Source organism: Sphaeramia orbicularis, chromosome 12 (assembly GCF_902148855.1).
Source record: "Sphaeramia orbicularis chromosome 12, fSphaOr1.1, whole genome shotgun sequence".
Classification (NCBI taxonomy): domain Eukaryota; kingdom Metazoa; phylum Chordata; class Actinopteri; order Kurtiformes; family Apogonidae; genus Sphaeramia; species Sphaeramia orbicularis.
Window position 1 is genome coordinate 24,447,871 of NC_043968.1, and position 27,315 is coordinate 24,475,185.

General features: G+C 38.4%; 3 protein-coding genes across 9 annotated transcripts; 2 read left to right on the top strand and 1 right to left on the bottom strand.

Moving 5' to 3' along the window:
• The first annotated feature begins 119 nt into the window (after positions 1 to 119).
• Positions 120 to 10,217, top strand: LOC115430520 (NACHT, LRR and PYD domains-containing protein 12-like). Of its 2 annotated transcripts, XR_003936949.1 has the most exons (13): positions 120 to 1,148; positions 1,236 to 1,259; positions 1,379 to 3,122; positions 3,298 to 3,471; positions 3,684 to 3,857; positions 3,972 to 4,145; positions 5,429 to 5,605; positions 5,708 to 5,878; positions 5,958 to 6,131; positions 6,810 to 6,856; positions 7,594 to 7,656; positions 10,022 to 10,092; positions 10,184 to 10,217. XR_003936949.1 is itself a non-coding variant. In XM_030150584.1 (11 exons), exons 1-11 carry the CDS (start codon positions 881 to 883, stop codon positions 8,148 to 8,150), a joined length of 3,684 nt encoding a protein of 1,227 aa, XP_030006444.1. In that variant the 5' UTR covers positions 120 to 880; the 3' UTR covers positions 8,151 to 9,318. The 2 variants fall into 2 exon arrangements, 1 of the variants encoding a protein (XP_030006444.1); XM_030150584.1 differs by lacking the exons at positions 10,022 to 10,092; positions 10,184 to 10,217 and having other exon boundaries at positions 7,594 to 9,318.
• On the top strand, positions 10,160 to 14,655 carry LOC115430526 (fibrinogen C domain-containing protein 1-like). Of its 2 annotated transcripts, none has more exons than XM_030150598.1 (6): positions 10,160 to 10,252; positions 10,434 to 10,455; positions 10,564 to 10,655; positions 11,966 to 12,083; positions 12,781 to 12,966; positions 14,016 to 14,655. In XM_030150598.1, the coding sequence occupies exons 1-6, from the start codon at positions 10,190 to 10,192 to the stop codon at positions 14,312 to 14,314; spliced, it is 780 nt and encodes a 259-aa protein (XP_030006458.1). In that variant the 5' UTR covers positions 10,160 to 10,189; the 3' UTR covers positions 14,315 to 14,655. The 2 variants fall into 2 exon arrangements, with proteins under 2 accessions (XP_030006458.1, XP_030006457.1); XM_030150597.1 differs by having other exon boundaries at positions 10,163 to 10,258.
• Positions 14,656 to 15,202: 547 nt separating this feature from the next.
• Positions 15,203 to 25,807, bottom strand: LOC115430524 (NXPE family member 3-like). 5 transcript variants are annotated; one of them, XM_030150591.1, is made up of 8 exons: positions 25,647 to 25,807; positions 23,085 to 23,239; positions 20,454 to 20,636; positions 19,144 to 19,584; positions 18,708 to 19,003; positions 18,353 to 18,423; positions 17,192 to 17,398; positions 15,203 to 16,468 (listed from the first exon to the last, which is right to left on the bottom strand). In XM_030150591.1, exons 3-8 carry the CDS (start codon positions 20,580 to 20,582, stop codon positions 15,915 to 15,917), a joined length of 1,698 nt encoding a protein of 565 aa, XP_030006451.1. In that variant the 5' UTR covers positions 20,583 to 20,636; positions 23,085 to 23,239; positions 25,647 to 25,807; the 3' UTR covers positions 15,203 to 15,914. The 5 variants fall into 5 exon arrangements, with proteins under 5 accessions (XP_030006451.1, XP_030006450.1, XP_030006453.1 ...); XM_030150590.1 differs by having other exon boundaries at positions 22,973 to 23,239; XM_030150593.1 differs by lacking the exon at positions 25,647 to 25,807 and having other exon boundaries at positions 23,150 to 23,166.
• Positions 25,808 to 27,315: the final 1,508 nt, after the last annotated feature.

Below are 27,315 nucleotides of genomic sequence, written 5' to 3' on the forward strand. Positions count from 1 at the left end.
TGTACTGTCAGTGTAAAACTGCATGATTTGTACCATCTAGAGTCAACATTGATAATTATTGTGAATCTAAGAAAGAAAAAGAATCAGCATTAAAAGTTACTTTTAAATTGTCATTCTTCAAAACATTAAACACAATTGCTAGTGTAGTTTTTCTTGTTCCAACTTTTTAGTATAGTATGAGCAATATTATTAACTGTAATTTATTACAGTTGTTTCAGTTAAAATACACACAGTATTTGGCTTTTATTTTGATTCACTGATTGATAGATAAAGTGTAACTGGGACTCAGTATGTAATCACTGATTATGGTTACTGATGTGTATAAATGGAAATAAAAAGAAAAGTGTCTGAAAACATACATTTATCCAACTTTATGGGCAACAGTGTAGTTAATGTCTTCTCCATGCTGACTTTTACACTTTTAGATAACGGTGTGTTACATAACAGAACCATTTAGGTGATTCTGCCAACTGATATTTATAGTAAATTTGATACTTCCTCATTTAATCCTCAAACAAGTAAAACAAGAGTCTCACTGTAAATGTGACAAAGCTTGACAAACAACATTACAGTTTAAAGTAATGCATTTCTTAAGTTGCCTCAATAACTTGCTCATCTCAACTGGCTCATCCTGTTTCACATATGTTATGCAAACAAACACTTGTTGAGGAAAGCTGATAACAGGGGCTGGAACAATACATTTACTGTAACACAGGGTAGTTGAATATGGGCAGAGCCAATACGGACAGCAGGAAATGACGGCAGCTAAGCCATCTCATGCTAAATGCACACAAAGTGAAACTGTTTAGAGCATTCAACCTTAGCCCCTGCCAGGAGAGAGACAAACAGGGGAGACTGAAGACACAACAAGAGACCAAATATGTCGTCTGTCCCGGTCCTCCTCTTGGAAACTCTGGAAGATCTGGATAATGAACAACTGGCAAAATTTCACTTTTTTCTTTACAGCAAAGTTCTTGATGGATTCACCCACATTCCCAAGGCTCATTTACAGGAGGCAGACAGACCACGCACTGTGAATCTTTTGGTGCAAACGTATAGCGATGATGCTATTTCTGTCACAGTGGATGTACTAATGAAAATGAAACTCAAACATTCAGCTGAAACCCTAAAGAAGAATTATAATGAAGGTAAAAACAAGTTTAAACATGCAATATCTACATGTGTATGCTAACTTACTTCCTAACAGTTATCTGTCATCTTTGTTCCCTTATCAGCACCAACCAGTCAAGGAAGCAAAGGTAAGGCAAGAAAAGACAATATGCATGCACACATTATGTTCAAAGCCAAATATTCATGTTCAGACACAAATTTAAGTTGAAGCATGCAGAAATATATATATATTTTTTTCTTTCAATAGAAATTGACCACCATGCAATTCAAGAAAAACTCAAATTCACACTGTTGAAAAAGTGCCAAAATGTTTATGAGGGGAATACAGATGAAGGGGACATTGTCCACCTGAAAAAAATCTACACTGAGTTGCATGTGATCGAGGAGGCCTGGGGAGGCTTCAGTGAGGAACATGAGGTCAGCCAGCTTAGGCCCATGCATGGGACACCAGAGCAAACCGCCATTGAAGCTAGAGACATTTTCAAGCCCAGACCCCATCAAGCAAAGCAAATCAGAACAGTGCTTACCCTGGGTATAGCTGGAGTGGGTAAAACTGTCTGTGCACAGAGGTATACCCTGAGCTGGGCAGAAGGGCAAGAAAATCAGGACATCAAGTTTCTCTTCCCTATACCTTTCCGTGAATTGAATCCTAACATAGGTGACAAGGACTGCAGCCTAATGCAGCTGCTCCATCAGTTCTTTCCGGAGATGAAACAAGTACAGACACTAGGAACAGAAAGCAAAGTCCTGTTCATCTTCGACGGCCTGGATGAGACTCTCCTCCCTCTGGACTTCAAGCACAACAAGGTCTTGAGAGATGAGACCGAGCCGGCTCCGTTGGATGTACTCATCACAAACCTTTTGACAGGAAATCTGCTTGGCAACGCTCTGATCTGGATCACTTCCCGCCCTGCAGCAGCCAACCGTATTCATCGCAAGTACATCCATCAATGGACCGAGGTGAAAGGCTTCACAAATGAACAGAGGGAGGAATACTTCAGGAGGCGTTTGTGTGATGACAACCTCACTACCAAGATCATCAACCATGTGAACTCATCAAGAAGCCTCAACAGTATGTGCCAAATACCAGTTTTCTGTTGGATAACATTCACTATAGTGACAAAAATGCTGCATGACAATGTGACGGGAGGCATGCCGAACACCCTGACTGAGATGTACGTGTACCTCCTTCTTTGCCAGACTGACAGAATGAGAGACGGAGACTATCCAATGGAAAGCAACAACATTGTGTTGAAGCTTGCAGAGTTGGCATTTCGTCAGCTAGAGAAGGGTAAACTGATCTTCTATGAAGCTGATCTGAAAGAGTGTGGTATGGATGTGAAGGAGGCCACCATCTACTCAGGGGTGTGCACGCAAGAGAGCCGAAGAGGAAGACAGATATTTAGTTTTGTACATTTAACCATCCAGGAGTTTCTGGCAGCTTTGTTTGCTCGCCACTCCTACTTGCAAAGAAAGGAAAATGTTTTCCTTGGGTACCTTAAAAGGATGTCCACAAAATGGCTCCCCAAGTCCATGTTCAGTTTCCACAAGACAGCTATTGAAAAAGCTTTACAGAGTCAGAATGGCCAATGGGACCTCTTCCTTCGCTTTCTCCTGGGACTGTCTCTGAAATCAAACCAAGAACTAATGGGAAGAATACTTCCTTATGTAGCAGAGGCAGAGAGTGAGGGAGATACAATAAGAACAATCAACTTTATCAAAGAGAAGATCGAAGAGGAACCAGAGTCAAGGCTGAATCTGTTTCACTGCCTACATGAGCTCAAAGAAGAGTCTCTGGTGCAGGAAATCCAGAGCTTTATGAGCTCTGGCAGACTTACAACCAAAACGTTGTCTCCAGTTCAGTGGTCTGCCCTCACTTATGAACTCACAACTTCAGAGTCAACAGAGGAGTTTGATCTGAAGAAGTACATCCGATCAGAAGATGGTGTGGTGAAGCTGCTGACTGTCATTACTTCTTCTACATGTGCTCTGTGAGTTGACGCACATAAAAACACATTGTTCCTGTTTTAGTAGTTCTGTAAGCTGCAAATGTTTCCCATATCTGGAGATAATTTCCTTTTATTCTGCTTAGGACTGAGTACCTCCTATTTAAAAAAAAAAATAGTCAACTAAACAGAATGTTTTTGTTTTGTTTGTTCTTTCCAGGCTTGATCGCTGCAACCTGACTGAAAATAGCTGCAAAGTTTTGGCCTCTGCCCTGAACTCATCATCTTGTCGCCTGACAGAGCTTGATCTAAGTGATAATAAACTGAAGGATTCAGGGGTGATTCTGTTGTCTGTTGGATTAAAGAGTAAACACTGTAAACTGAAGCACTTAAGGTGTGTAACAAGATACATTACCGTGTAAACAACTTAAAATGTTATTTATGGTCAAAAGATTTGTGGGTTGATTTGCTAATATCGATAAATAGTGTTGAATTACAACCAATGGATCAGAGTAGAAGAGTTGGTTCTTTTTTCAGATTTCTATCATCATCATCTTCTTCTTCTACTGAACTGCTTTATCCTTTATTTTATTATCATTTGTAAAGGCTGCACAATTGCAAACTGGTGGGAGATTGCTGTGAAATCCTAGGTGATGCTGTCAGCACAGAGTCAACTCAACTCAAGGACCTGGACCTCAGCGCTAATAACTTACACCCAGGTGGGTTAAAGGCTCTGTGTGCCGGACTTCGCAAACCCAACTGCAAACTGGAGACTCTGAGGTACTGAGAAAGTTTACTTAAAAAGAATCCCAGTTTTTTTCTTTGGATTTCAAGTAAATGAATGTTTATTTGAGGAAAAACTTTATTTCTGTTATTTCTTCACTATTCTTTCAGGTTGAATGAATGCATGTTAAATGTCAAATGTTGTGAAGATCTGGCTTCCATTTTAAGCTCGGACTCATCTCATCTGAAAATACTAGACCTGAGTGACAACAGCCTAAAGGATTCGGGTGTTTCTCTGCTTACCGCTGCACTGATGAGTCAGCACTGTGACCTGGAAACACTCAGGTCAGTACAGCCTGTGATATTAACATCATCAGTGTGGATGTCCTGGCCTTTAGACTTGTAGTCACGAACCTGTCACAGCAGCATTGTTATTTTCTGAATAAAATGTCAAAACCAGTGGTTCCCAACCTTTTTTGGCTTGTGACCCCATTTTAATATCACAAATTTCCCCAGACATTCAAAACGGAGACATTTTTTGTGCTAAAATTAATTTGTTTTTGATCATGTCATAGTTTGTTATACTATGTTTCAAATTAACATTAATTTTAGGCAACATTTAGGCTATATAATGTATATAATTCACCTTTTGAAAATTTTTATAAGGAAAAGTGTGTGGTGCTTTAATTATGACATATATATTGAATCATTACAACATATTTTTTTATTAGTTTTTTTTTTTTTTTTAATCAATTACTAGAAATTTCAGGTGACCCCATTTGAATTCCAGGCAACCCCACGTGGGGTCCCGACCCCAAGGCTGAAAAACACTGTTCTAAACAAAATTATCCTCAGCAGTTTAGTCTGAGATGATAAGATGTTTGACTGTCTTCAGTGTGTAGTTGTTTGCAAATTTCATTATGCCACCTCTCAAATAGTTTGAGCTTATAAAGTTCTTCTTAAAATAACAAACTACTGCCAGAAAACAGTATGAAGGGAGTGTTGAGACATTAAATCTAAGTCGCTTTTTCACTAAGAGCAAAACCATTATTACATGTGATTGTTTGAATTAACGTTATCATCAGGAATGTCAGTAATGCAACTAATGCACATACAGTATGTGAATGTATTTTTAACTGTTGCTCATTCACTTGACTGACTTCATTCATGTAAAATATCCAAGCACCTTATGTAGTTGGACTACACCTACCTTTCAGATCACCACAGATCACTTAAATCATTGTTTCACTTTATATCACTGTGCCCTGAAATGTGTAAATACAATCAGAAGTCTTTGTTTACAGTATTGTACTGGAAGTTTTTTTTAAAGAGGAAGTTCTTTAGCAAGTTTTTTAGAGTATATTTACTAACCTTAATGTCAACCTGGTGACTAACCCACCTGTTTTGCTCCATCTGTTTTTTGTCTGTCTGTCTGTCTGTCTGTCTGTCTGTCTGTCTGTCTGTCTATCTATCTATCTATCTATCTATCTATCTATCTATCTATCTATCTATCTATCTATCTATCTATCTATCTATCTATCTATCTATCTATCTATCTATCTATCTTTTTATCCCACTCACGTATAACGAGGTGCAACATAACTCTAAATTTCTCCTACATGTTTCAGGCTCAGCAGATGTGACCTTACACTGAAATGTTGCAGCCACTTTGGCCCAGCTCTCAGCTCTGAGTCTACCCATGTAAAGGAGCTAGACTTGAGTGGAAACAACCTGCAAGGTCAGGCAGGCATACAGCTGTTGTGTGATGGAATGAGAAGTCCACACTGTAAACTGGAGACGTTAAGGTGAGGTCACATATTCTGCAGACACTGAATTTGAAATATAAAAATGTTTTTGACAAGTATTATTTCTTTTTTGTTAAAATGTTTAACACATGCTTATCTTAGGTTAAATGAGTGCAAGTTGCAGAAGTGCTGTGCTGACCTGGCCTCAGTGCTCAGCTCTGGGACATCTAACCTGAAAGAACTTGATCTGAGTGAGAACGATCTGCTGGACTCAGAGGTTGATCTACTCTCTGGTGGACTAGCAAATCCACACTGCAAACTTGAGATATTAAGGTATAAGGGTCTCACATTGGAAGTTACAAATGTAAATTTTGGTGATAGGGGTTTAAATGAGTACCTTTCTCCTCCACAGGTTGGCATTCTGTGGCATCACAGAGAAAAGCTGTGCTTCTTTGGCTTCAGTGTTCAGCTCCAATCCGTCTCACCTCAGGCAGCTGGACCTCAGCTACAACTACCTGCAGGACTCTGGAGTCAAACTGATCTCTGCTTATCGTGACAACCCACTTTGTAAACTAACAGACCTCAGGTGAAGTGAACAATTTACCAAAATCTATCTCACTGCCCATTTCACACTTTGCTCTCACTGGCTGAAATTCTGTGACGCTGCGCTGTCATTGGCTGACGTTCTATGACGCTGCGCTGTCATTGGCTGACGTTCTATGACACTGCGCTGTCATTGGCTGATGTTCTGTGACACTGTGCTCTCATTGGCTGACTTTCTGTGACGCTTCCCTCTCATTGGCTGACATTCTATGATGCTGTGCTCTCATTGGCTGACGTTCTGTGACGCTTCGCTGTCACTGGCTGACGTTCTGTGATGCTTCGCTCTTATTGGCTGACATTCTGTGACCCTCTGCTCTCATTGGCTGATGTTCTGTGACGCTTCGCTGTCACTGGCTGATGTTCTGTGATGCTTCGCTCTTATTGGCTGACATTCTGTGACCCTGTGCTCTCATTGGCTGACGTTCAGTGATGCTTTGCTCTCATTGGCTGACGTTCTAAGATACTTCACACTCATTGGCTGACGTAAGCAGAAGCACAACTGACAGATGAAATAAAATGTATCATGGTCATATTCTCTAGTATGTACTGTATAATCAGCACTTAATTCATCAATATGTAGCTACATTTGAAGAACACATGACATGTATACTTTATACGAGTCACAATACACAAACCATATTTTTGTCCTCTTTGACTGCAGTGTGGACCCTAATGGAGAGTGCTACTTAAAATCAACACTAAAACAGAGTAAGTGATATTTTGATGATTCAACATGTATGTTTCCTAAAACCAGGAATGATTTTTCATCTTTTTGCAAGTGTGCATGTTGTGCGGGAATATGACGTAGTTGTTGCTTTCTTGTAGTCTTTTCACTTGTTGTCTTAAAGCTTACTGTGTTGTATAATTTGCCCTGGATTAAAAATTATGTAGGACTCAGAGAGGAACAAAGTAAAGTAAAGTAGATTTTATGATATGATATGATATGATATGACATAATGTGATGTGATACGATATATGATTTCCTTATTTTTGTTATTTTTATTTTACAAATATAACTTATACTGCTCTTTCCGGACACTCCAGCTTCCTCCCACTATCCAAAGACATGCATTGATAGGTTAATTGGTTAATCTAAATTGCCCACAGGTGTGAATGTGACAGTGATTGGTTGTTTGTCTCTATATGTCAGTCCAGCAATGAACTGGTGACATGTCCAGGGTGTACCCCACCTTCGCCCATAAGTAGCTGGGATAGGCTTCAGCAGCCCCCATGACCTTAGCGAGGATAAAGCAGGTTCAGAGAATGAATGAATGACTGAACTTATACCACTCTACCCATAGAGGTGTAACTTTTTATAGATATTCACCTCTAATTCATATTAATTTACTTTTCCTAGTGTATGATGGTTGCTTCAACTGACTTTTCTTTCTTTCAGTTACGATATTTACCAGGACTACTGAAAAAATAATGTGTCTTATGTACAGATGCATGTATGCTGACGCTGAACCCCAACACATCTGCCAAGTCTCTCTTTCTGCACGATGGGGGAAAGCAGGTCACATGGGTCAGGGAGAAACAGCCGTACCCAGATCACCCTGACAGGTTTGAGAGTGTCTCCCAGGTGCTCTGTCTCCAAGGCCTCACCCAGCGCCACTACTGGGAGGTGGAGTGGCGTGGACGCTGGGTGGATATCGCCGTGGCAATGAGGGGGATCCGTCGTAGGGCTGGTTCTCACATGTGTGGTTTTGGCTACACAGACCAGTCTTGGAGTCTGTTCTGCTCTGAGGATCACTACAGCGCTCAGCACAACCACCAGCGTGTAGAAATCCCAGCACCCAAGTCTCGCTCCCACAGGGTCGGGGTCTATCTGGACTATCCCGGTGGTACCCTGTCCTTCTACAGTGTCTCTGCCGGGACACTCAGTCACCTGCACACATTCAACAGCACCTTCACCGAGCCACTTTTCCCTGGGTTTGGGATGGAGGAAGATGACTGCTCTGTAATCATTTGTACAGAGGAGAGTTCACAAGCCATTTCTTAGTGCACAAGTGCTGAAAAGCTTTGGGTATTTCAGAAATAAGGGGTTTTCTGTAACCCAAAAAAGGATAAAATCATTTTACAAAAGCCAAAATCAGGTTCTTGGCCCATAAAAGAGATCAAATAAACAGAAGTGAACTCAGGCTATTACAACATAACTGAAGAACTCAACTGACCTAATTTACTGTTAGTCATAAAGTGGAAAAGCACTTGGTATTCACAGGCAGTCTCCCACCAAAGCACAAACCAGGTCCAAACCTCTGTTAGCTTCTGAAATCAGGCTTGTTCAGAGTGGTGTGGCTGCAAGCTCTTTTGGGAGTAATTTTATATATATATATATCTGACAATTACATCCTTACTTTTTCTCATGGGGACTGTGTAACCAAGTGTTTGAGTACATGTAAATGTATGTAAGCAAGTTTTTTTTTTTTTTTCCTCAGGTGGGGGGATTCATTTACTGCTAATTATAAACTGGAAATATTACAGTTTTCCCAGGCAGGATCCCTTCCAGTTTCCAAACAGACCCAACCATCAATCAGATGAAACCAGACATGTGGAGGTTTGTCAATCTGTAAAAACCTCTAAGGGTCATTTGGACGTTATTCATACATTTGCCAATTATTTCAGTGCCTTTTCTCATTTGGCACAAGGCTGCATGCCTTTAAGGACAACTGAAAATATGTATTAAAGCAAGTAAATCTCACAAAAAATCTAATTTACTGTTAAACAACAAGTTTACAGCTTACAGAAAATGTGGAAAATGTGGATAACAGAAACACTTACTATTGAATATCTGTCAATAATTAGTCTTAAGTTTCCAAAAACAAACACTAATTCAGCAAAATGGAACATCCTAAACCCAAATCTAACAATTACAAAGCAATAAAAGGAAATCTAATCCTGATAAGCAACTGCGCCCTGGGGCCCATCTTGTACTCAAAGATGGCAGCAACATGGAGCCCACAGCACCAGTAACAGAAACAAGAATTACACAGTTTGTAATGTTACATTGACTAAACTGTAATGTTGAAGAACTATGTGTCACCATTTGTGTTATATATTTGTGCATTATGAGAAGTATGTGTCAAATTACAAGAAAAACTAAGACAACAAAAATGTAATAAATGTAATAAAAACACATAAAAAATGCATGTTACACAGGTGGTACAAGTGAAAAAACACTGATTGAGAAACTGAATAAACAGAAAAAACTCTACATGTACATTTATTCACATGCTCCCTCAAAATGAACAATCTGACACATGCTTTTTGTGTGTGTGTGTGTGTGTGTGTTTTACAGTCATATCAAGTCTTCTAAACATCATGTAGGTGTACTATGTTTTCGAGTTGTAATCACTACTGATGAACGTAAATTAAGAAACATTCTGCTCATTTCAAAAAGGGCTGCATCTATGTTGCACGCCTATAACAAATAAATAATTTCCTCTGATACGTGCAGAAAATAAGAATGTTCCTTTTTATGTTCATGTCTCTTTAGAATGTCAACATGTAGACATCTTTAAGGTGTGGCCATCACAGACTTGAAGAATTCTAGACACACACAGTTAAAATTATGCTTCATTTGTGATTGGAATATAACTATGAAATGTGAATTATTAATACAACTGAGACTTTTCTTTGCTCACAAAGAAATAATGAAAAGTGTTTTACGTTTGTTATCTTTACACAGTTCACAGCGGGTGTGTTTTATTTGAGTTATGCTGTGAACGTTATTTGACCTGAAAAGTGGGAACAGATTTGAAAAGAAAAAACCTTGTAAACACTCCAGTTCCCATAACAGCACATAAGTGTTGAATGAAAGCTTTATCCAAGCAAAGGTGAACTTTGATTGACCCTGCTTACTTCACTCCCCTCAGTCTGTTACATAGTAAAGGAGTTTCATTTGTGGTGTTTGAGCTGGGATACAAGGTTCAGTCAACACGCAGGTATGTGTGCTCCCACTACCACAGAACATCAGAAATGCATCGGATTATCTATGTATTTGGATTCACATGTAGCTTTAAAACTGTCAATTAGGTCAAAATGAAGAGCCTGGTTGGGTGCTGTGGACTGATCTTGGTCATTTTCTTGAGTTTCACGGAGCAGGTAAAGGTAAAAGAAAATACAATCCTAACAGTATTATTCTCTTCCATTATCTCTGTGTTTCATATAGAACAAACATATGTCAATTTCTTCCATAGTTGTGATTTCTTTGTATTTTAAGTGTCATATTTACAGTAGATCATGTCTCCCTTTAAAACTGTTCTTGTGGTTTTCTTACAAATAGCGTAAAGTCATCTCTCCTCAAGGTTTGGAACATGTTATTACTTCATAAATGGCAGATAGTGTACAAAAAATGAATAAGGCATTGCATATATAGCTGTTTCTGTAACCACAGTTTATTATTGTGTCTGTAGGAACGGACTGCAATGACATTAAGAGCCGATCTCCACAATCATCCAGTGGAGTTTATGTAATCCAGCCGACTGGAGTCAAGACCCTCTTCAAGGTATGAGGATGTGAAAAACCTGACCAATACCAAACGCAACACCGGATGTCATCTTAAAGCACTGTAGTTGTACTTCAGGGAACATGTCTTTAGAAAGACCCAAACATCCCCCTTTGACCAAAACCATCTACAGATCTAAACTGGTGCTTCTATGAAACCGGTCCCTAAAACCAGGACAGAGGGGCTAAAAATTCAAACCAAATGTAGACTAATGTTATGAAGCAAGTTTGGAAGCAGTTTGGATCTATAAAAATAAATACTTACTGAGATAAACGAGAAACTGTTTTTCAGATAAAACACATTTTTATATTATTTTACATTATATTCAATACAAAAATCTGTATGTAACACGGTAAAAAGGACACGAAAATTATGTGCTACTATTTTTTTGAATATCTTTTTATTCTCCCACAGGTACATTTTGGGAATTGAACTAATCATGCAAGGCAGAATGTTTGACAAAAATGACTGCTGTTGAAAAATCATTTGCAATTTATATGCCTTTAACTGGGCAGGTTCTGCATGTAATGCGAGCGGACACGATGGATTACATACAAAACCTGGAATCAGACTGAGATTCATGAAAAATCCACGTCTGAATTAGAAAAACCACTAAGATCGTCAAGTTTAATACAGTGTCTTTATTTATAGCGATATATAAGACCATTTCAAGCAATGTTTTCAAAATAAAACACAGACACCTAGGTAGTTTTTCCTGTCCCAATTTGGGTCCTATTTTTGGCCCCAATATTTTATTAAAAATTCATTAATTTTGGGTAAGAGTATAATTTTTTTTGCATTTATCGGAGGTCATCAATTATACCGGGCAATTTGTCAATACAACCCTTAAAAGGTGTTCCCATATTTACTAATATATGTAAAGTCATATGTAATTGAAGTTATTAGAGGAGAGTGAGCACTGCAAAGGCCGATTTTATTTTTGCTATGTTACTATGCGGGTGTATTTACATGTCCATTCCAAATACAGATGTAATAAAAAAAAAGAAAAGAAAAGAAAGAAAGGTTAAATAGAGAGAAAAATTCATTTGGGAACTGACACAAAATTAGCACTGGGTCTTTATGGGTTAAGACACTCAAACAATTGTTGTATAAAAGTACAGCAAAAGGTTGTGCAAAGCTTTAAAATTATGCAGAGAATTCAAACATAAAAACAAATGTAGCATTTTTACATATGTGTTTGTTCAGCTCATGATGTGAATTTCATCTCATTCTCAGTAAAAATGCTCTCTGAGAACCTGGGGTTTATTTATTTATCTTTTTAACATATGTCGATTTGACCTCCTGCTCAGGTGTACTGTGAGATGCGTACTGATGGAGGTTGGACGGTGTTTCAAAGGCGCACTGGTGGGCAAGTTTTGTTCAACAGGAATTGGGTGGCATATAAAAACGGCTTTGGAAACCTTACACGTAAGTATTGTTTGCTGGGTGTGTCAGTAGTTTTTATTTGGATTCATAAAATGATTCAATGGGTGAAAGCAAATAAGAACTCAGAAGTGACAAATGTGCTGTGTCAACTAGTATATTGAATTGATTGTTTACATAAGGTGACATAATCCATTCATTGTGTCAAGTGACCTGAAAGAGAATTAGATTGTACTATGAGACAATGCACATTTGTCACTGAAATGTATAAAAATCAGCAGCTCACAGTGTTCTTGATCCTTGGCAGAAAGCACTGTGTGAGCAAACAACCACTTCATCACCACAAAATGGTGACAAATTGCGAACTTTCAGTAGACCATGAAACTTTCCCTGTTTTTTTTCAGTGGGAGAATAATAATAAAATGTACTGCGTATGTTGAAGTAGTGACAACCACAGCTGTGAGGGATCAAACTACATGCCTGAGTAATAATCATCATATTTCATTTGCTCTTTTCATTCTACTCAAACACATTTTTTGTTGAATGCAGATAGAAAACAGAATTTTTAAAAAAAAATCAGTAATGACAGGAAGGTACAACACCAGGATAAAACATGTCAAAACAGTACCACATATAACACACATTGCATGTTTCACACAATAACCCACATCATACATTAAATACAATACTAACCTAACACTGTAAAACTGTTCATTAAAGTGCGTCCTGTTGTTTCACCCAGGGGACCACTGGCTTGGGCTAAAGAAGGTTTTCTTTCTGACTAAGAGCAAGACCAAAAAATGGACCATGAGGGTCGACCTGTGGGACCATGAAGGTGGAAGTGCCTTTGCAGAGTACAGCAACTTTAAAGTGGGCAACGAGAAAACGGCTTTTAAACTGCAAGTCAGGAAATACAAAGGAACTGCAGGTACTGTTGTTTATTAGAGCTTACTGTCCCTCCTTTATATTTGAATACATGTAAAAATGTTTCAACATTTTCAAATGAATAATGGTAGTGTTTTAATATTACTGTATTAGAGTGTGTTATTATTATAGTTATCAGCGGACAATAATGGCAAGGCAAGGCAGGTTTATTTATATTGCACATTTCATGTACAAGACGATTCAAAGTGCTTTACGTACAACATTAAAAGCATTACAGCAGGGAAGCAATAAAAAAGTATAGGCATGACAAAAAAAAAAACAAAAGACCAAACAAACAAACAAACAAAAAATAAAAACAGATAAATGGATAAAACAGATAAAACAATGGAGGTTTTTCCTTTCTTCTCTGGTAACTGATACAAGGGTACCAAATAAGACATTAAAAATGTCTTGTTAGATCCCAGTTTTATTACTAATGTGCCTTAATGTACAGACATGTCTCGTGTTGCTTCTTCTCTACATTAATGTTGATGGTAGAGATTACAATCCCTTTGGCTTCTGCTGTTTTCACAGCTGTAGTCAACAGAAAATGAAAACATGCAGCATACCCTGTTTTCACTTAACCCTTTATTGGGTAAGTGACCATTTTTGGTAATTTCCACAAACATTAAATATTGGGCCAACCCTGTGCCTCAGTAAGGTCAAGAAGCATGTTGGTTTTTGTAACATATGGGGATTCAGAGAGATTTTATAGATGTTTTGAAGCTGTAAATAGTGAATATAAGTGATTTTTGTCAGTTTATTACCTTACAACAGTCGTTTTTTTTGCATGTGTTCAGTTTTTAGCAAATGCTGCTCAGGTGTTTTATGGCAAGAAGAGGGAGACTAACACACTATGGTTAACATTTTGTATTTTAGAGTATTTCAATTAGTGCCCTATGAAGGGTTAAACAACACTGCCCCCTACCCTCTAAAAATCCAATAAGGAGTGGAAACAGTTGTCATAGGTCTGTTTGAGTAAGCTGATTTTTTTGTGATTCTAAAATAGTTTATCTGAGCTGACACTGAAATAGTTTGTGACTCTGTTCAAAGGTGATGCCATCCGGGGCTCATACAGTGGAATAGATCAGAATGGTTTCGGCTTCAGCACCCTTGATCGTGACAATGACGGCTGCACACCGTGCATCTTTGGAGATATTGCTGTGAATGAATGTGCGTCCTCAGACGGCGGTGGGTGGTGGTACAGCAGCTGTGGCTCTGCCAGTCTGAACGGGGACTGGCACGCTGCTGGTGACCACCTGGGTTGGGCATCAGGCCTTCACTGGCACACCTGGAAAACAGGTGCCCCTTATTCTGCAAAGGCCACTAGAATGATGGTCAAGCCCATGTAGTGGAAGAGTAACCTTACCAAACCTGACTCTGATTTGACTTTTCCTTGATAACAGATTTTAAAGCATAACATTTACCAAGGCTTAAAGTGTTACATTTGGACAGTTTCTCATTACACTAACCCTTTATAAGATCTTTTTTACACTAATCACACTGCTCTGTCACACTCTTTGGAGATCCTCTAGGTCTAAGCTTGGATTTCATTGTCAACAGCTGAGATAAAGCAATTTTTTTTTATAGCTGAAAATAATGTGGAGATTTTTGTATATGCTTGAAATTTTCTTGTACTTGTTTTAAACTCGAAAGCTTAAAAAAATATGGGAAATAAACTCCCCTGAACATGGTTATTTAACATTTAAGGCATTTCTGGTGTCATTAGCTTTTTATTTTGAGTTTTTTTTTTTTTTTTTTTTTTTTACTACTTTAACCCTTAAATACCCAGATTGTCAAGAGCAATCAAAAGTTTTGGTCCAAAAACTTTGCTAACTTTTGAACCAATTTTCCTATTAATGCATTTAAATAATTCAGCTAAAATGTATTTTCTCAGCTTTTCATCAGATGTGATTGATTTGGACGTAGAGAGACTCCATAATGAACATGCAAACACCCTCATCTTCTGCAACACTGATTCACCAGTAAAACCCATGTAGTTTGACAAATGGAGGTTGTTGTAGGTACATGTTTTTATATTAATTTAATGATACAATTTCCTGAAAAAGGAATTTTTTCTTCAGTTTTATTTATTTTGACCTAAAACCCTTTAAATTTATATTGAGCTTTTATAAACAGTTTAAAAAGTTTTTGGACACCCTTAAATTGTACACAGTCTCAAATATTATCAGGAAATATTTGCAGAAAAATATTTTTTGTGTTTCTAAAGGTGTGGCTGTATCAGACAGACACAAACAAATGCAAATTATTGTGTTTGTTGTTAACAATAAAAAATAACAAAACTAAATTCTTGACAGTTTCAACATGTCATGTCCTGGATGTGTTTCATTATCTTGCTAAAACATTGGGTTTTGACCCCAATAGAACCATATAAGTACAGAGGGGAGCATGTGAGTTTGGAAAATGGAACAGTACTTATCAGACTTGAGTTATTCTTAATGTAATATATCACAAATGCATGGGGTGTCCAAAAACTTTTTTCCACCACAGTAAATCACTTTTGTGATTTGATTTCCTTAACGTTCACATGTTCAAAGTTTGCAGAGACTTGTCATTATTGTTTACCCTGACATAGAAAATATAAAATCTATTCATCTTATACATTAATCTGAACTGACAGATTTTTTGGAAGTAAAAATGTCCAGTTACAGTAGTGCTTAAATAATTACATTTCAGATATACTATATAATGTTAAACTACAGTAAACACGTTGCACTTTTTATCCAAGTCAGTATGACTCTTAGTCAATTTCATACTTAAAAAACAAACAAACAAACAAACAAAAAAAATCCCTATGCTTATTAAACTGTGGTTGAAAATAGATTATAAACATGCAGTGATTGCATTTTGACTGCTGCATCAAAATGCATCAGAAGATGTAAACTCTGCTTATGTGCTCCAATCTTAAATGCTCCTGTCTGGAAAACACATCTAACCACCTCTTTTAGGACATATATAGGACAAGACGACATTAATCATGTTTTTTATAATAGGAGGTTGTGGGTGGAGGTTGTGGGGCAGATGGTGGGCCAGGGTCATCTCCCAGGCGTCCACCAGGTGGACATTGATTCCTTTGAATACTGCCCTGAGCACCTTGTCCTGCTGCAGTGAGTACCAGTCACTGTTGGAGAAACTCCCTAGAAGTGTCAGATCTTTGAGGTTTGCAGTGCGGATGATGACCAGTGTACCTGGAGCTCTGTCCAGCAGGTGCATCACTGCTCTGCGGATGGTCTGCAGCCGCCGGATGTAAATATCAATAGGAAAATTGCCAAAATGAGCCCAGATGCCAATAACTATAACAGTATTACTTCCTCCAACCACATTATCTAGCTCATTAGCAATGTAATGCAGCTGACTGGTTTGTACATTAAGAATACGAATAGGGGGCCCATGACAGCGGAACGTCACCATGATGTTGTTTGGATAATCTAAGGCCATGAAAGGTCCAGGCTGCTTTAAACTGTGTAAGTTAAACTCCTTCAGATCTATCAGAGGGAACAGAAATAAGACACATTAAAGCTGCGTTTCCATTTCGTGGTACTGACTCGACAAGACTTGGCCTCTACCTTTTTGCCTTTTCCATTACGTAAAAGTTCCTGGAATCTGGTACCCGGTACTATATTTTTAGTATCTGCTCAGCTGAGGTTCCAAAACAGGTGAAGACATACTAAAATGTGTAAACACTGCAGACCACTGATTGGTCAGAGAGTTGTCACTGCGTCATTGCGTCATCAAAGCATACCCCGCCATTTTTAACAAACCAGATTTGGAGCAAGGAGCAAGTTTATCAGCAACTCAAGCAGATGACAGCACATGGTTACAGAAGTTACATACTGTGTCTCTAGGATGACCAGGTACTCTAAAGTCGGTACTATCCTGTAATGGAAATGGCCTCCAGGAATAGTACCTGGTACCCGAGTCGAGTTGAGTTCAGAATCCCAGCTCCATAAAGTAAAAGTCCGGCCATGTATTTGTTACAACCGGTCACTGAACCAGCCCCCTCAAAAAAACAATGAGCACAACTCCTCATCCAGGTAGATGGGATAGTTAGTAGAATCACCTGTGTTAAGTGAACAGGTAGAACCAATACATGGCAGGACTTTTATTTATGGAGCTGGGATTCTCCACCACTATGAGCCGGTACCACATAGAGGCATAAGTTACAGACAACATCAAGCTGTTGGCATAAATCCTTATGTGTCTCCTACCTGGAAGTGCATCCCTGAGATGGTCAAACCACTGCCTGATGGTGGAGTCTCCATACAAGTGGATCACTTTGCCTTTCAGACATTCAGTAATGGCAGAGGAGCTGTTGAACTGGTGGACTGTGGTGCCACCTAGAGCACGCCACACATTCTGGTAGTAGTAGCCAGTTGGTCCAGGTGATACAACACTGTTGTTCTTCTCATTGTAACCTAAGTAGAAGAAAAAGGTAAAATGCCCCTTGTATTTATTTGTGTGACTGCTAACAAGTGTAGGTCCCTCACAGCTTACATGCTGAAAGTGTGCAAAGCTGAATTCAAAATGTCAAACATACTCAGATTTTTTTTAACACATTTTGTTTCCTGCATAATTCTACATGTAATCTTTCATAATTCTTAAATGTGTGCACATTTGAGTATATGTATGGATAAGCGTACATGTAAGTATTTATAACAATAAATAATTAATAAGTTAACATGGGAAAGGGGATGGATGAGATATGTTTTTACTTCTTCCCTCTCCTTTTAGAATACGTACTGCATTTGTTATTATCTATTTGTGTTTTGTTACAATTTTCTTTATTGATTGATTGATCAACTGATTGCTTGAGTTCTTCATATGCCTACAAATGAAATTACAAATGAATGAGAAGGAAGAAAAAATACTGAACGAGAAGTTGTGTCCAAACTTTTAACTGATATCATATCTGAATCGGACATCTACAGACTGATGCTGATGCATTTAAGATGAATTCTTTATCAACGAGCCATAAATATGTAATGTTTTTAGGGCTCTTCAGTTTTTCAAATCGTTTGGAATGAATGTGTAGGAAAGTAGCAGTCAATATGATAATGACTGTAACAGTATTGGTATATAAAAGCTCCATCTACAAAGCTCTGAGATACAGAGTGTGCAGGTTGAACCTAAACTCAAGTAAACATACCCTTCTTTTTTGTAGCAAAAGCAGCTGGTAGAAAATAATTTTATCAACATCTTTTGGCTCATCCTTATCTCTGGAGAATTGATGTAGCCCACTACTAACAGCTGGAGGCAATTTCTGTGGTCCCAGCACACTTCTCTAAAACTGGCTTACATACATAGTTTTCTAGTAGATTGGAAATTGTTTTTGCATTATTCATAGCAGAATTACAAAAAAAATGCACTACCTTCCTTTTTTGGCAATACCAGGACACTGGGAGAACCTAGAGCTGGAATGGAGACTTTCATGTTGACATGACTGAGGAATAAATATTAATAAATATTAGCCATTGACACCCTAAATACAAGAAAGGGTTTAAATATGAGTGAAAAAGCTTTAAAAACTCACATGAAAAATGTATCATTTACATTAACTGTTCTTTAGGTTTGTCATTTGTCATTTGTAGTGAAAAAAGCAAAGCATCTCAGTTTTTTAGGCCTAGAAATAAAGTGTCCCAGTTACATGTCACTGCTCTCACTTCCACATTTTACTGTGGACATTAAATCAAAAACAAACACAAAAAAATGCATGTACCATCTCACCTCTTAAATAGCTCTTTCTCATTTTTCCTGAGGTTTTCCTTGAATATACCGCTGAAATGGCTGATCCTGGCATCACAGCTCAGCTTTTTTGGCTTGAAGCAGAACCATGGCTCCCCTGTGTGGAGGTCGGTGTAGTTGCATATGGGCTGCTTGTTTGGTCTCAGGCAGATGTTGCAGGTTGTGGTTTCAGACACTGAGCCTGAACGGAAGACGCTTTGGAAATAAATCCTGTCTGGCTGCTCTCTGTTCAGCCTACGCAGGACTGTGACAGCCTCACTGGAGTGAACCAGTGTCACCTGAAGGAATAGTTCAATCCACTTTATCTGACTTATGTCTTTGCTCAGGGGAGTTAACAAAACTGATCACAGAATCCATATTTGAATGGAAATAATACAGTATCCAAACACACTTCAGTTTCACTGTGCGTCATTTTTACCTCAACTTCTGCACTTCCATTCCAGAGTAGAGGGAACACAGCAGAGTACGATCCATTGAGGAGGTCCACCACCTGCCCAGCCACACCTGCACCAAGCTTTGGGTTGTGCAACCTAGCCACTATGAAGTCTCCCCCAGACGTCTTTGGATGGCCTTCAAAATCCTTCACTTGAATGATAATCTTCAGGTGATCCCCTACGCGCCACTCCCCTCCTCCTGGAAGAATTGTGAAAGTGCTGTGGGCAGGATCACTGGTCTGCTTTAGGGTAAAATTAACTGGAATCAGAGGAGTTTCAGGCCAAGTAACTGAGTTGAGAAGGTGCCGTTCTTCCACTGCTTTCTCCAGAGATTCCTCCTCAGAATATGGTTGGAAGCTGCAGAAGTTAGATTGGAGGTCAGGAGGTGATTTACCTCCTGGGGTGGCTGTTTTTACGGCAGGAAACTGGCAGGAGAGAGGCAAAGTTTAAAGATTCAAATGTCAATATTCACTATATTTGCACTTGATCATACATTTGAATGAAATGTGAAAGATGTGGCAAGACTGTTGTAGGGATAGTAAATCAGCTCACAGCTGGGGCTCTGCCCAGCTACGAGCCAGACAAGGAACCCGGCTGTGAGCTCACAGCTGGGGTTACTCTGCCATAGCCTGGTGCCCAGTGCGGCTCCCATCATGTTCCCACCATGGTTCCCATCGTGTTCAAGTGGGCTGGAGGACCAGACACCAGTCATACTGTCAATCCAAAGCAAGCTACCAATAGAAATTCACCCCTTCTGCTCGTGTAGGTCCCACCCATCGTGCTCAGTTGAACTTGCAAGCAAAACTTCTTGCTTCGCAAAAGATTTTGACACGCAAAACTTTTCTACTCGCAAACAATTTTGACCCAGAAGTAAATACCGCTTGAAATTGCAAGCAAAACATTTTGATTTGCAAAACATTTAGAGGTTTGAAAAACCTTTGGACTTGCAAAAAAAAAACCTTTAAGATGACGAAATATTTTGGCTTGCATGGTGAAGTTTCAGATTTGAAATGAAAGAAAATGACAACACAATCAATTTTGTTAAGCTTAAAAATCTTGAACCCTTCCTTTTTGTTTTCAAATCTTGATTTTTTCTTTCAAAACGGTATTTTTTGTTTGCCCTTTTCCCCTTTGCTTGCATAATAAAGACACAAAATCATCTTCATAAAATACAAACCCACACCTGAATGCATTTTTACATTAAAAAAAAAATATTAAGAATGACTTTGCACTATTGTTGTCCTGACTAACACAATTTATGATTAACTGTAATCTCTAAGGCTAAAGTTCTTACCCCAGGGAGATCCATGTCATGTAGCAGGATGCTGACGCTGATGATAAACCCAACCAGTATGAGGAAGCTGATGCCATACTTTGAACAGAAAATGCTCATCATCCTTTGTTTCAAAGCTCTGACCTTCATGACGAATGATTAGTGGGAATTTCTGGCTGCAGCATAAGGTACAACTGTATAGCACTGAAAAAACACAAGGGTAACTGTGATTATGTTTATATATTTATGTTGTAACCCTTGAATTAAGACCTAAATGAGCACCAACTAAGAGCATCTATTGATCTAAAATGTAAATTTTAACTTTTGAACCTGTAATTCTCTTAATATATTTAAATAATCCAGGGAAAATGCAGTTTCTCAGCTTTTCAGCAATATCAGATGTGTCTACTTGGACATTTAGAAACTGTAGTGAACATGGAAACACCGTTATGTTCTGTAACAATGATTCACCGATAATATCCATGTAATTTGACAAATGGAGGTTGCTGAAGCATGTGTTTTCATTTTTGATCCATGATATGTTTTGCTGAAAAAGTAATTTTTTCTTCAGTTTTTTCTAGTTTAATATAGCGAACATTCAATTTACTTTGAGCTTTTAAGAATAACAGTAAATTTAATGTACTAAAATTGTTGCTTCTCACCAAAAAATGTAAAAAGCAAAAGATCACGTAGTTTGTAGAGAAAAAAATCATTTGAAAGTCACCCATAAAAATAGTTGTAGGTCTGTTTGAGGGTTAAAACTTCATTATTGGTGCACACTCTTTTACAACTTGTCTCTGTTGACATCATATCTCCCACCAGTATTTTAATTTAAATAATTGCTTTCACTTATATATACACAGCGTAAGTCAAAGAAACATATTTGAAGGGAAGATCCTGAACTGTCTTGTCGGTCTGGTTTACAGTAATGTTTACCCTCTTGTATAAGTGCAGTAAGTTCTGTGAAGCAGAGTGGCTCGTTCTTACAACAGCGAATAGTACAAAGATCAACTGAATAGTACAAGAGGATAAACATGACTGTAAACCAAACAGACAAGACAGTTCAGGGTGTTCTCTTCAAATATGTTCTTCCAGCAAACCTGATGGTCGTTCTCAGGCTTCTGCAGAGCCTGATGATCAGCTTATCATTTGAATCAGGTGTGGTGGAAGAGAGCTACATCTAAAACATGTAGGATAGTAGCTCTGGAGGACCAGGTTAGGAGACCCCTGCCCTACAACAACAGATGCATCTGGGATTGAGAGAGGGACCCCTGTCACAGACACTGAGGGTGTGTGTGCACTGAAGACCAAGGTTATGGAGGTGCTACTAATTTAGGACAAACAATGTGGACCAGGGGTCTCAAACTCATTTTCTTTCAGGTGCCACATTCAGCCCGATTTGATCTCAAGTGGGCCGGACCAGTAAAATAAGACCATAATAACCTATACATAATGACATATCCAAATTTTTGTCTTTGTTTTAGTGCAAAAACCCCCCCATTAAAGTATGATAATACTTACTTTTCTAAACTATCCTAACACAAAAGATGTGAATAACCTGAAAAAATGGAAATTTCTTAAGAAAACTAAATGCAATTTTAACAAGCGTTATGGATCGGATCAACAAAGGCAACAGTAACAGCCAGAAAACTGTGCTTAATTTTCTTTGGACGTTTCAGGTTATTCATATTTGTTCAGGTTGTTCACATTTTATTGTTACGGGATCATTTGTAAGTGTGAATATTTTCATAATTTAATGTTGTTTTTTGCACTAAGACAAAGACAAAAATTTTAAGTTGTCATCATTTATAGACATAGTGTAATATTTTTTTCACATCAAACCGAGAAGAAAATATGGAGTCGTTATTTTTTGTAGGTTATTATGCTGTTATTTTACTTGAGATCATATTGGTCTGTATGTGGAACCTGAACTAAAATGAGTTTGACAGCTTTAACTATGGAATTTTTTCACTTTGCAAATTCATCCAACGGGCCGGATTGGAACCTTTGGCCGCATTTGACCCCCGGGCCGCATGTTTGAGACCCCTGGTGCAGACAAAGACCTTTGGAAACCATGTGTACAGTGGGTGAGTTCCGTCACAAACCATTACATACATTTGATTGGAAGAAATCCCTAAAAAGCTAAATTTTAGACACTTTCAAAGATCAGCTGAGAGGGTTTACAGAAGAACTCATCAGTGATATAAAACAACTTCTAACAGGCATCCAGCTTGACTGACACACCCTGGACCCATAAAATCCCAGTTTAAGTCAAAGTGCTCTGATTATCCCAGGAATGGATGGACTTATGTCAGCGGTGTAAGCAGGCTGGGCATGTTGCTTGACTTTCCCAGAATCCTTCTTGCTCACAGCTGACCAAAACTAGGCAGGCCAGCTGCTGAGGCCTAAGTAGTCTGGCAGAGAACTATCACCAAGCCAATGGTCGGTTCAGATACCCCCAACCACTGACATTATGTTGTGGGGCCTGGCTTGCATAGGTGCTGGTGGGGTGGATTACACTGCATTTGTAGAGGCCTTACTTGAAGCAGAAGCCTGGGGGTAGCCAGAGTTATCTCAGTGATAAAGGGGGAAGGGTCCCTGTCAGAGTCTGTAATCTCCACTCAGTTTCTACAGGATGCTCTTAGGGTATACCAGGTAGGATGCAGACGTGTAGGGAGTGTGTGACCAATGAAAAGGCCGTGGTGGAAACTGCAGACCCAGGAGGAGAGGAATCTCCCAATCAAGAGGTGAGGAACTTCACTGGTATAACCAAGTAAACTTGACAAGACCAGACAGAACAACAGGCCCTGCAGAGAAAGTAGAAGAAGGATGAGGATTTTGGTTGGATCAGTGTGGTACCATTAAGGAAATGTACCAACCACTACCACCACTGATATACAAAGAGATAAAAGACATGATGGAGAGGGGTGTCATTTGAGAAAGTTGTAATCCATAGCCACCCCTATCATCTTACTAAAAAAAAGATAGTGGTTGGCATCTCTGTGTAGATTACAGGAAATAATGCCATTTAACACAAAGATGCCTTTCCTATCCTTAGGATGGAAGAGACCTTGACCTACCTAAAAAAGGTCAAGTGGATATACTCTTGACCTTGCAAGGAGAAATGGATCCCAGGGTTTGAAAGAAGACTGCTTTCACCTCCACTTTGGGGCTGTTTGAGTTTAATGGGATGACTTTTGGGCTCTTAAATGCTCATGCTACATTTCAGCGGTTGATGTAGTTCTGTCTAAGTAGTCAGCAACAGACTCCATCTTAGTACAGGGTGGGGAAGCAAAATTTACAATGAACATTTAGTTGTTTTTTCTCAGCAGGCACTACGTCAATTGTTTTGAAACCAAACATATATTGATGTCATAATCATACCTAACACTATTTTCCATACTTTTTCAGAAACTTTTGCCCATATGAGTAATCAGGAAAGCAAACGTCAAAGAGTGTGTGATTTGCTGAATGCACTCGTCACACCAAAGGAGATTTCAAAAATAGTTGGAGTGTCCATAAAGACTGTTTATAATGGAAAGAAGAGAATGACTATGAGCAAAACTATTACGAGAAAGTCTGGAAGTGGAGGAAGCAACAAAAAACGTACCAAAGCTTTTATTAAAGCTCTCAAATCCAAAATCCTAAAGGATCCAACCAAATCCATGAGAAAAATGGCAATTGAACTTGAGGCAGACAACAAGACTGTTAGAAATGCAGTAAAATATGATTTGAAGTTAAAATCTTACACAAGAACACCAAAACACTTGTTGACAACAGCAACAAATCCAACTTTAGCAATTTTTGGGAATCATGTTTATGGCCGCCTTCTAGCCCAGATCTAAACCCTCTGGATTATGCTGTTTGGGGTGTTTTAGAACATGCTACCAATAGAACATCACACAGCAATGTCGACTTTCTTAAAGATACTATTAAAGAAGAATGGGAGAAGTTGTCACCCGAATATTTGAGGAACACTTGCGCAAGTTTCAGGAAGCGTGTGAAGGCAGTTATTGAGAAAGAAGGAGGACACATAGAATAAAAACATTTTCTATTATGTCAATTTTCTTGTGGCAAATAAATTCTCATGACTTTCAATAAACTAATTGGTCATACACTGTCTTTCAATCCCTGCCTCAAAATATTGTAAATTTTGCTTCCCCACCCTGTATACTTAGATGATATAATAATATAGTCACGTGATTTCTCCACTCAGTTACAGCATATGGAGGGAGTATTTCAGAGGTTAGGGTAGCGTGGGTTCAATCAGGGGGAACAGGAACACAACCTCAGAGCCCCGACACAGAAGAAGAAGAAAAGGGCTGAAGGAGAAAGGGAAAGTTGACTGATGGACGCTGAAATGCTAAGCCCTGATAGACCCCAGCAGGAGGACAGACCAGATATAGGAGGTGTTTGAGAACCACAGGACACCAGAGTATGAGTTACTGTAAGTATAGCATTCTGTGTTGATGGCAACATTTTGTAGGATAAAGTAATCCGGTGTCATTGCACTAGTTGGCTTCTCTCTTCTTTTGTGGTCGGTGTGATGCATGGTTGTACATTAGTGATAAATACAGATTTTATTAAAACTCAGCTCCACAAGTTTAAATCTGCTCTGTCATGTAAGAAAACTGCAGTGTAAAAATGAAGTTGGTTGATGCCTATTTAGAGGTCACTCAAAGTCCAACAACTTCACCCCATGCTCCAGTATAGCGGAAATTGTCCAAACAAGTACAAACTACAATGAGATAAAAACTATTATCTTTGCTGCTCGTGATGTGTTGTTTACATGTTACAAAAGTTGATAAAATTGTGATTGGAAGCACCACTTCTAATTAATTAAATGGTCTTGCTGCGTCTGCTGACCATAACAACAGAATGCACAATTGCAGATAGGAAGAGTTTACAAAGATGTTATGATTTGCACTACTCTTCTGACTTCATTCGTGTGTACATGGTTGCCCATCACTATGAGGCCAGCTAGTATACGCATCCATTTTAAGGACTTGAGATACTTTAAATGAACATTTTAAGCAGGTTTTAGCGTTTGAATCCCCTTGCTTTTAATAATAATAATAATACATTGGTTTTATATAGCGCTTTTCTAAGTACTCAAAGATGCTGTGACGGAAGAGCCCCGTCAGGTACCGCGGGAAAGCTCCTGTGATAGTCAAAGCACGCACACATACACATACACATACACACGCTCTTTACCTGGTTGTCCATTTACTTCATCTTTTGTCCGTTTGCTCCGTTTCATCCTTTTTACCGTTAGACCGTCATGGCAGTAGTCTTGGGTGCACACTTGACTGCTGTAAATCCATTGTTCTTCTCATTGTTTGCCACCTCCAAACTTTTCATCAAGCATGCATCCCACATTCACATGTTCCGCTGTCAAACCGAGCGCCTCTCTGACTTCCGGGTTAAGTTGCGTCATGCGCGGGATGCCGTCCGCTGACGTGCTGGTGACGTCACCGTAAAGTGCCAGTTTTGCACTGGAATAATTTTATTATTTTTCCTGGTTGTTTTAGAAACCCGTTGTTAAGGGTATTACATGTGTTATATTTTGAGAGAATTTATTGTAATTATGTTCATATGATATGTTGAATGGTATGGGAGATATGGCCAGTTTGGGGTGTTAATTACCTGGGGGGAGGAGCCTTAGGGTTTTAAAAGAGGGCCTGTCTCCATCATGGGTCAGTGGATGCTGAGCTAGATACACTGAAGAAGTTTTTTTTTTTTTTTTTTTTTTTTTTTTTTTTTTTGTGCTATGATTGTAAATTTTTTTTTTTTTTTTTTACTTTGTACTGAGCACTAACTTTTGCACTCTGGGAAGACAAGCACAATAAATCGCTTAAAAAAAAAATATTTTTTCGACTACGCCATTATTTTTCCTTTCATTCTGAGGAACCCCGTCACAGATGCTTTACAATAAACAACCAAGGGACAAACATACATCAAATGGGTAAACAGATACGAAGTTAATTCTAAATGGTGATCGAAGAAGCTCCCCTGATTTTGTCATTTGCTTCCTTATTTAACCTGGTCCTTGTCAATTTTTATTGCTGACTTTATTGATTGAGAAGATAAACAAATCATTGGCGCAATTCCCTTTTTGCTTGAGTATTTGGACACTGCTCCCCCTGTTGAACCCAAACCCTTTCAGAATTTTAATTGTTTTATTAGGTTATATCTATGTACAGTAGTTTTTATTATTTGTACTGGTTTAAGACTTCCTATTGGCTCTTCATCAAATATAGGTGGGGTTGTCACTGCTCCAGTTGCCCAAATAAGCCATGTATGGTTGAATAATAATACAGGATGGTGCTGGATCATTGCACTTTGAAGCAGAAGTAGAACTTAATATTATACACATTGACAGAAAAATACATTAAAACATAGTAATTTCAATGAATTAAACAAATTACAAAAGGGAGAAGTGGTATTTCATGTTGTTTTCCATGTTTTGTATGTATTAATTTGTTTGATAATGTACCGTGGAGCACATTATTCATCCAGCAAAAAATTATTTTTTTCTCATACAGTAACTATACATTTATGTGTAGCTCTAATCAGTTGTGCCTGAATGTGGCACACAGTTGTTGTTGTTGTTTTGTTTGTTTGTTTGTTTTTATCCCTGTACGTATTTGGCAGCTATCAACTGAAGTTATATCTAAAAATATCTAAAAATGATGTCAACGTTTAACAAAACTTTCCTCAACTTTTGAAAGCTCTTAGCGTCACATTTGTTATCTTTTTAAAACATTGCATTTTACTAATGGTACTTACTGTATTTTTATTTTATTTTTTAACATGTATTTATTTAAATTTTGAAAGTTAGAATCACAGTACGTAGATACAAAGTGAACATAGACATACAATA

What these genes read in the sequence shown, in the direction of transcription:
- LOC115430520 (XM_030150584.1), top strand. Translation starts at nt 881, where the DNA reads ATGTCGTCTGTCCCGGTCCTCCTCTTGGAAACTCTGGAAGATCTGGAT. An exon ending in AACCAGTCAAGGAAGCAAAG is followed by an intron (nt 1,260 to 1,378) that starts GTAAGGCAAGAA and finishes TTCTTTCAATAG; the next exon opens with AAATTGACCACCATGCAATT. An exon ending in TGTAAACTAACAGACCTCAG is followed by an intron (nt 6,132 to 6,809) that starts GTGAAGTGAACA and finishes CTTTGACTGCAG; the next exon opens with TGTGGACCCTAATGGAGAGT.
- LOC115430524 (XM_030150591.1), bottom strand. Translation starts at nt 20,582, where the DNA reads ATGAAGGTCAGAGCTTTGAAACAAAGGATGATGAGCATTTTCTGTTCA. An exon ending in ATGGAAGTGCAGAAGTTGAG is followed by an intron (nt 19,004 to 19,143) that starts GTAAAAATGACG and finishes CTATTCCTTCAG; the next exon opens with GTGACACTGGTTCACTCCAG. An exon ending in TCTCAGGGATGCACTTCCAG is followed by an intron (nt 16,469 to 17,191) that starts GTAGGAGACACA and finishes TCCCTCTGATAG; the next exon opens with ATCTGAAGGAGTTTAACTTA.
- LOC115430526 (XM_030150597.1), top strand. Translation starts at nt 10,190, where the DNA reads ATGAAGAGCCTGGTTGGGTGCTGTGGACTGATCTTGGTCATTTTCTTG. An exon ending in TAAAGTCATCTCTCCTCAAG is followed by an intron (nt 10,456 to 10,563) that starts GTTTGGAACATG and finishes TTGTGTCTGTAG; the next exon opens with GAACGGACTGCAATGACATT. An exon ending in GAAATACAAAGGAACTGCAG is followed by an intron (nt 12,967 to 14,015) that starts GTACTGTTGTTT and finishes CTCTGTTCAAAG; the next exon opens with GTGATGCCATCCGGGGCTCA.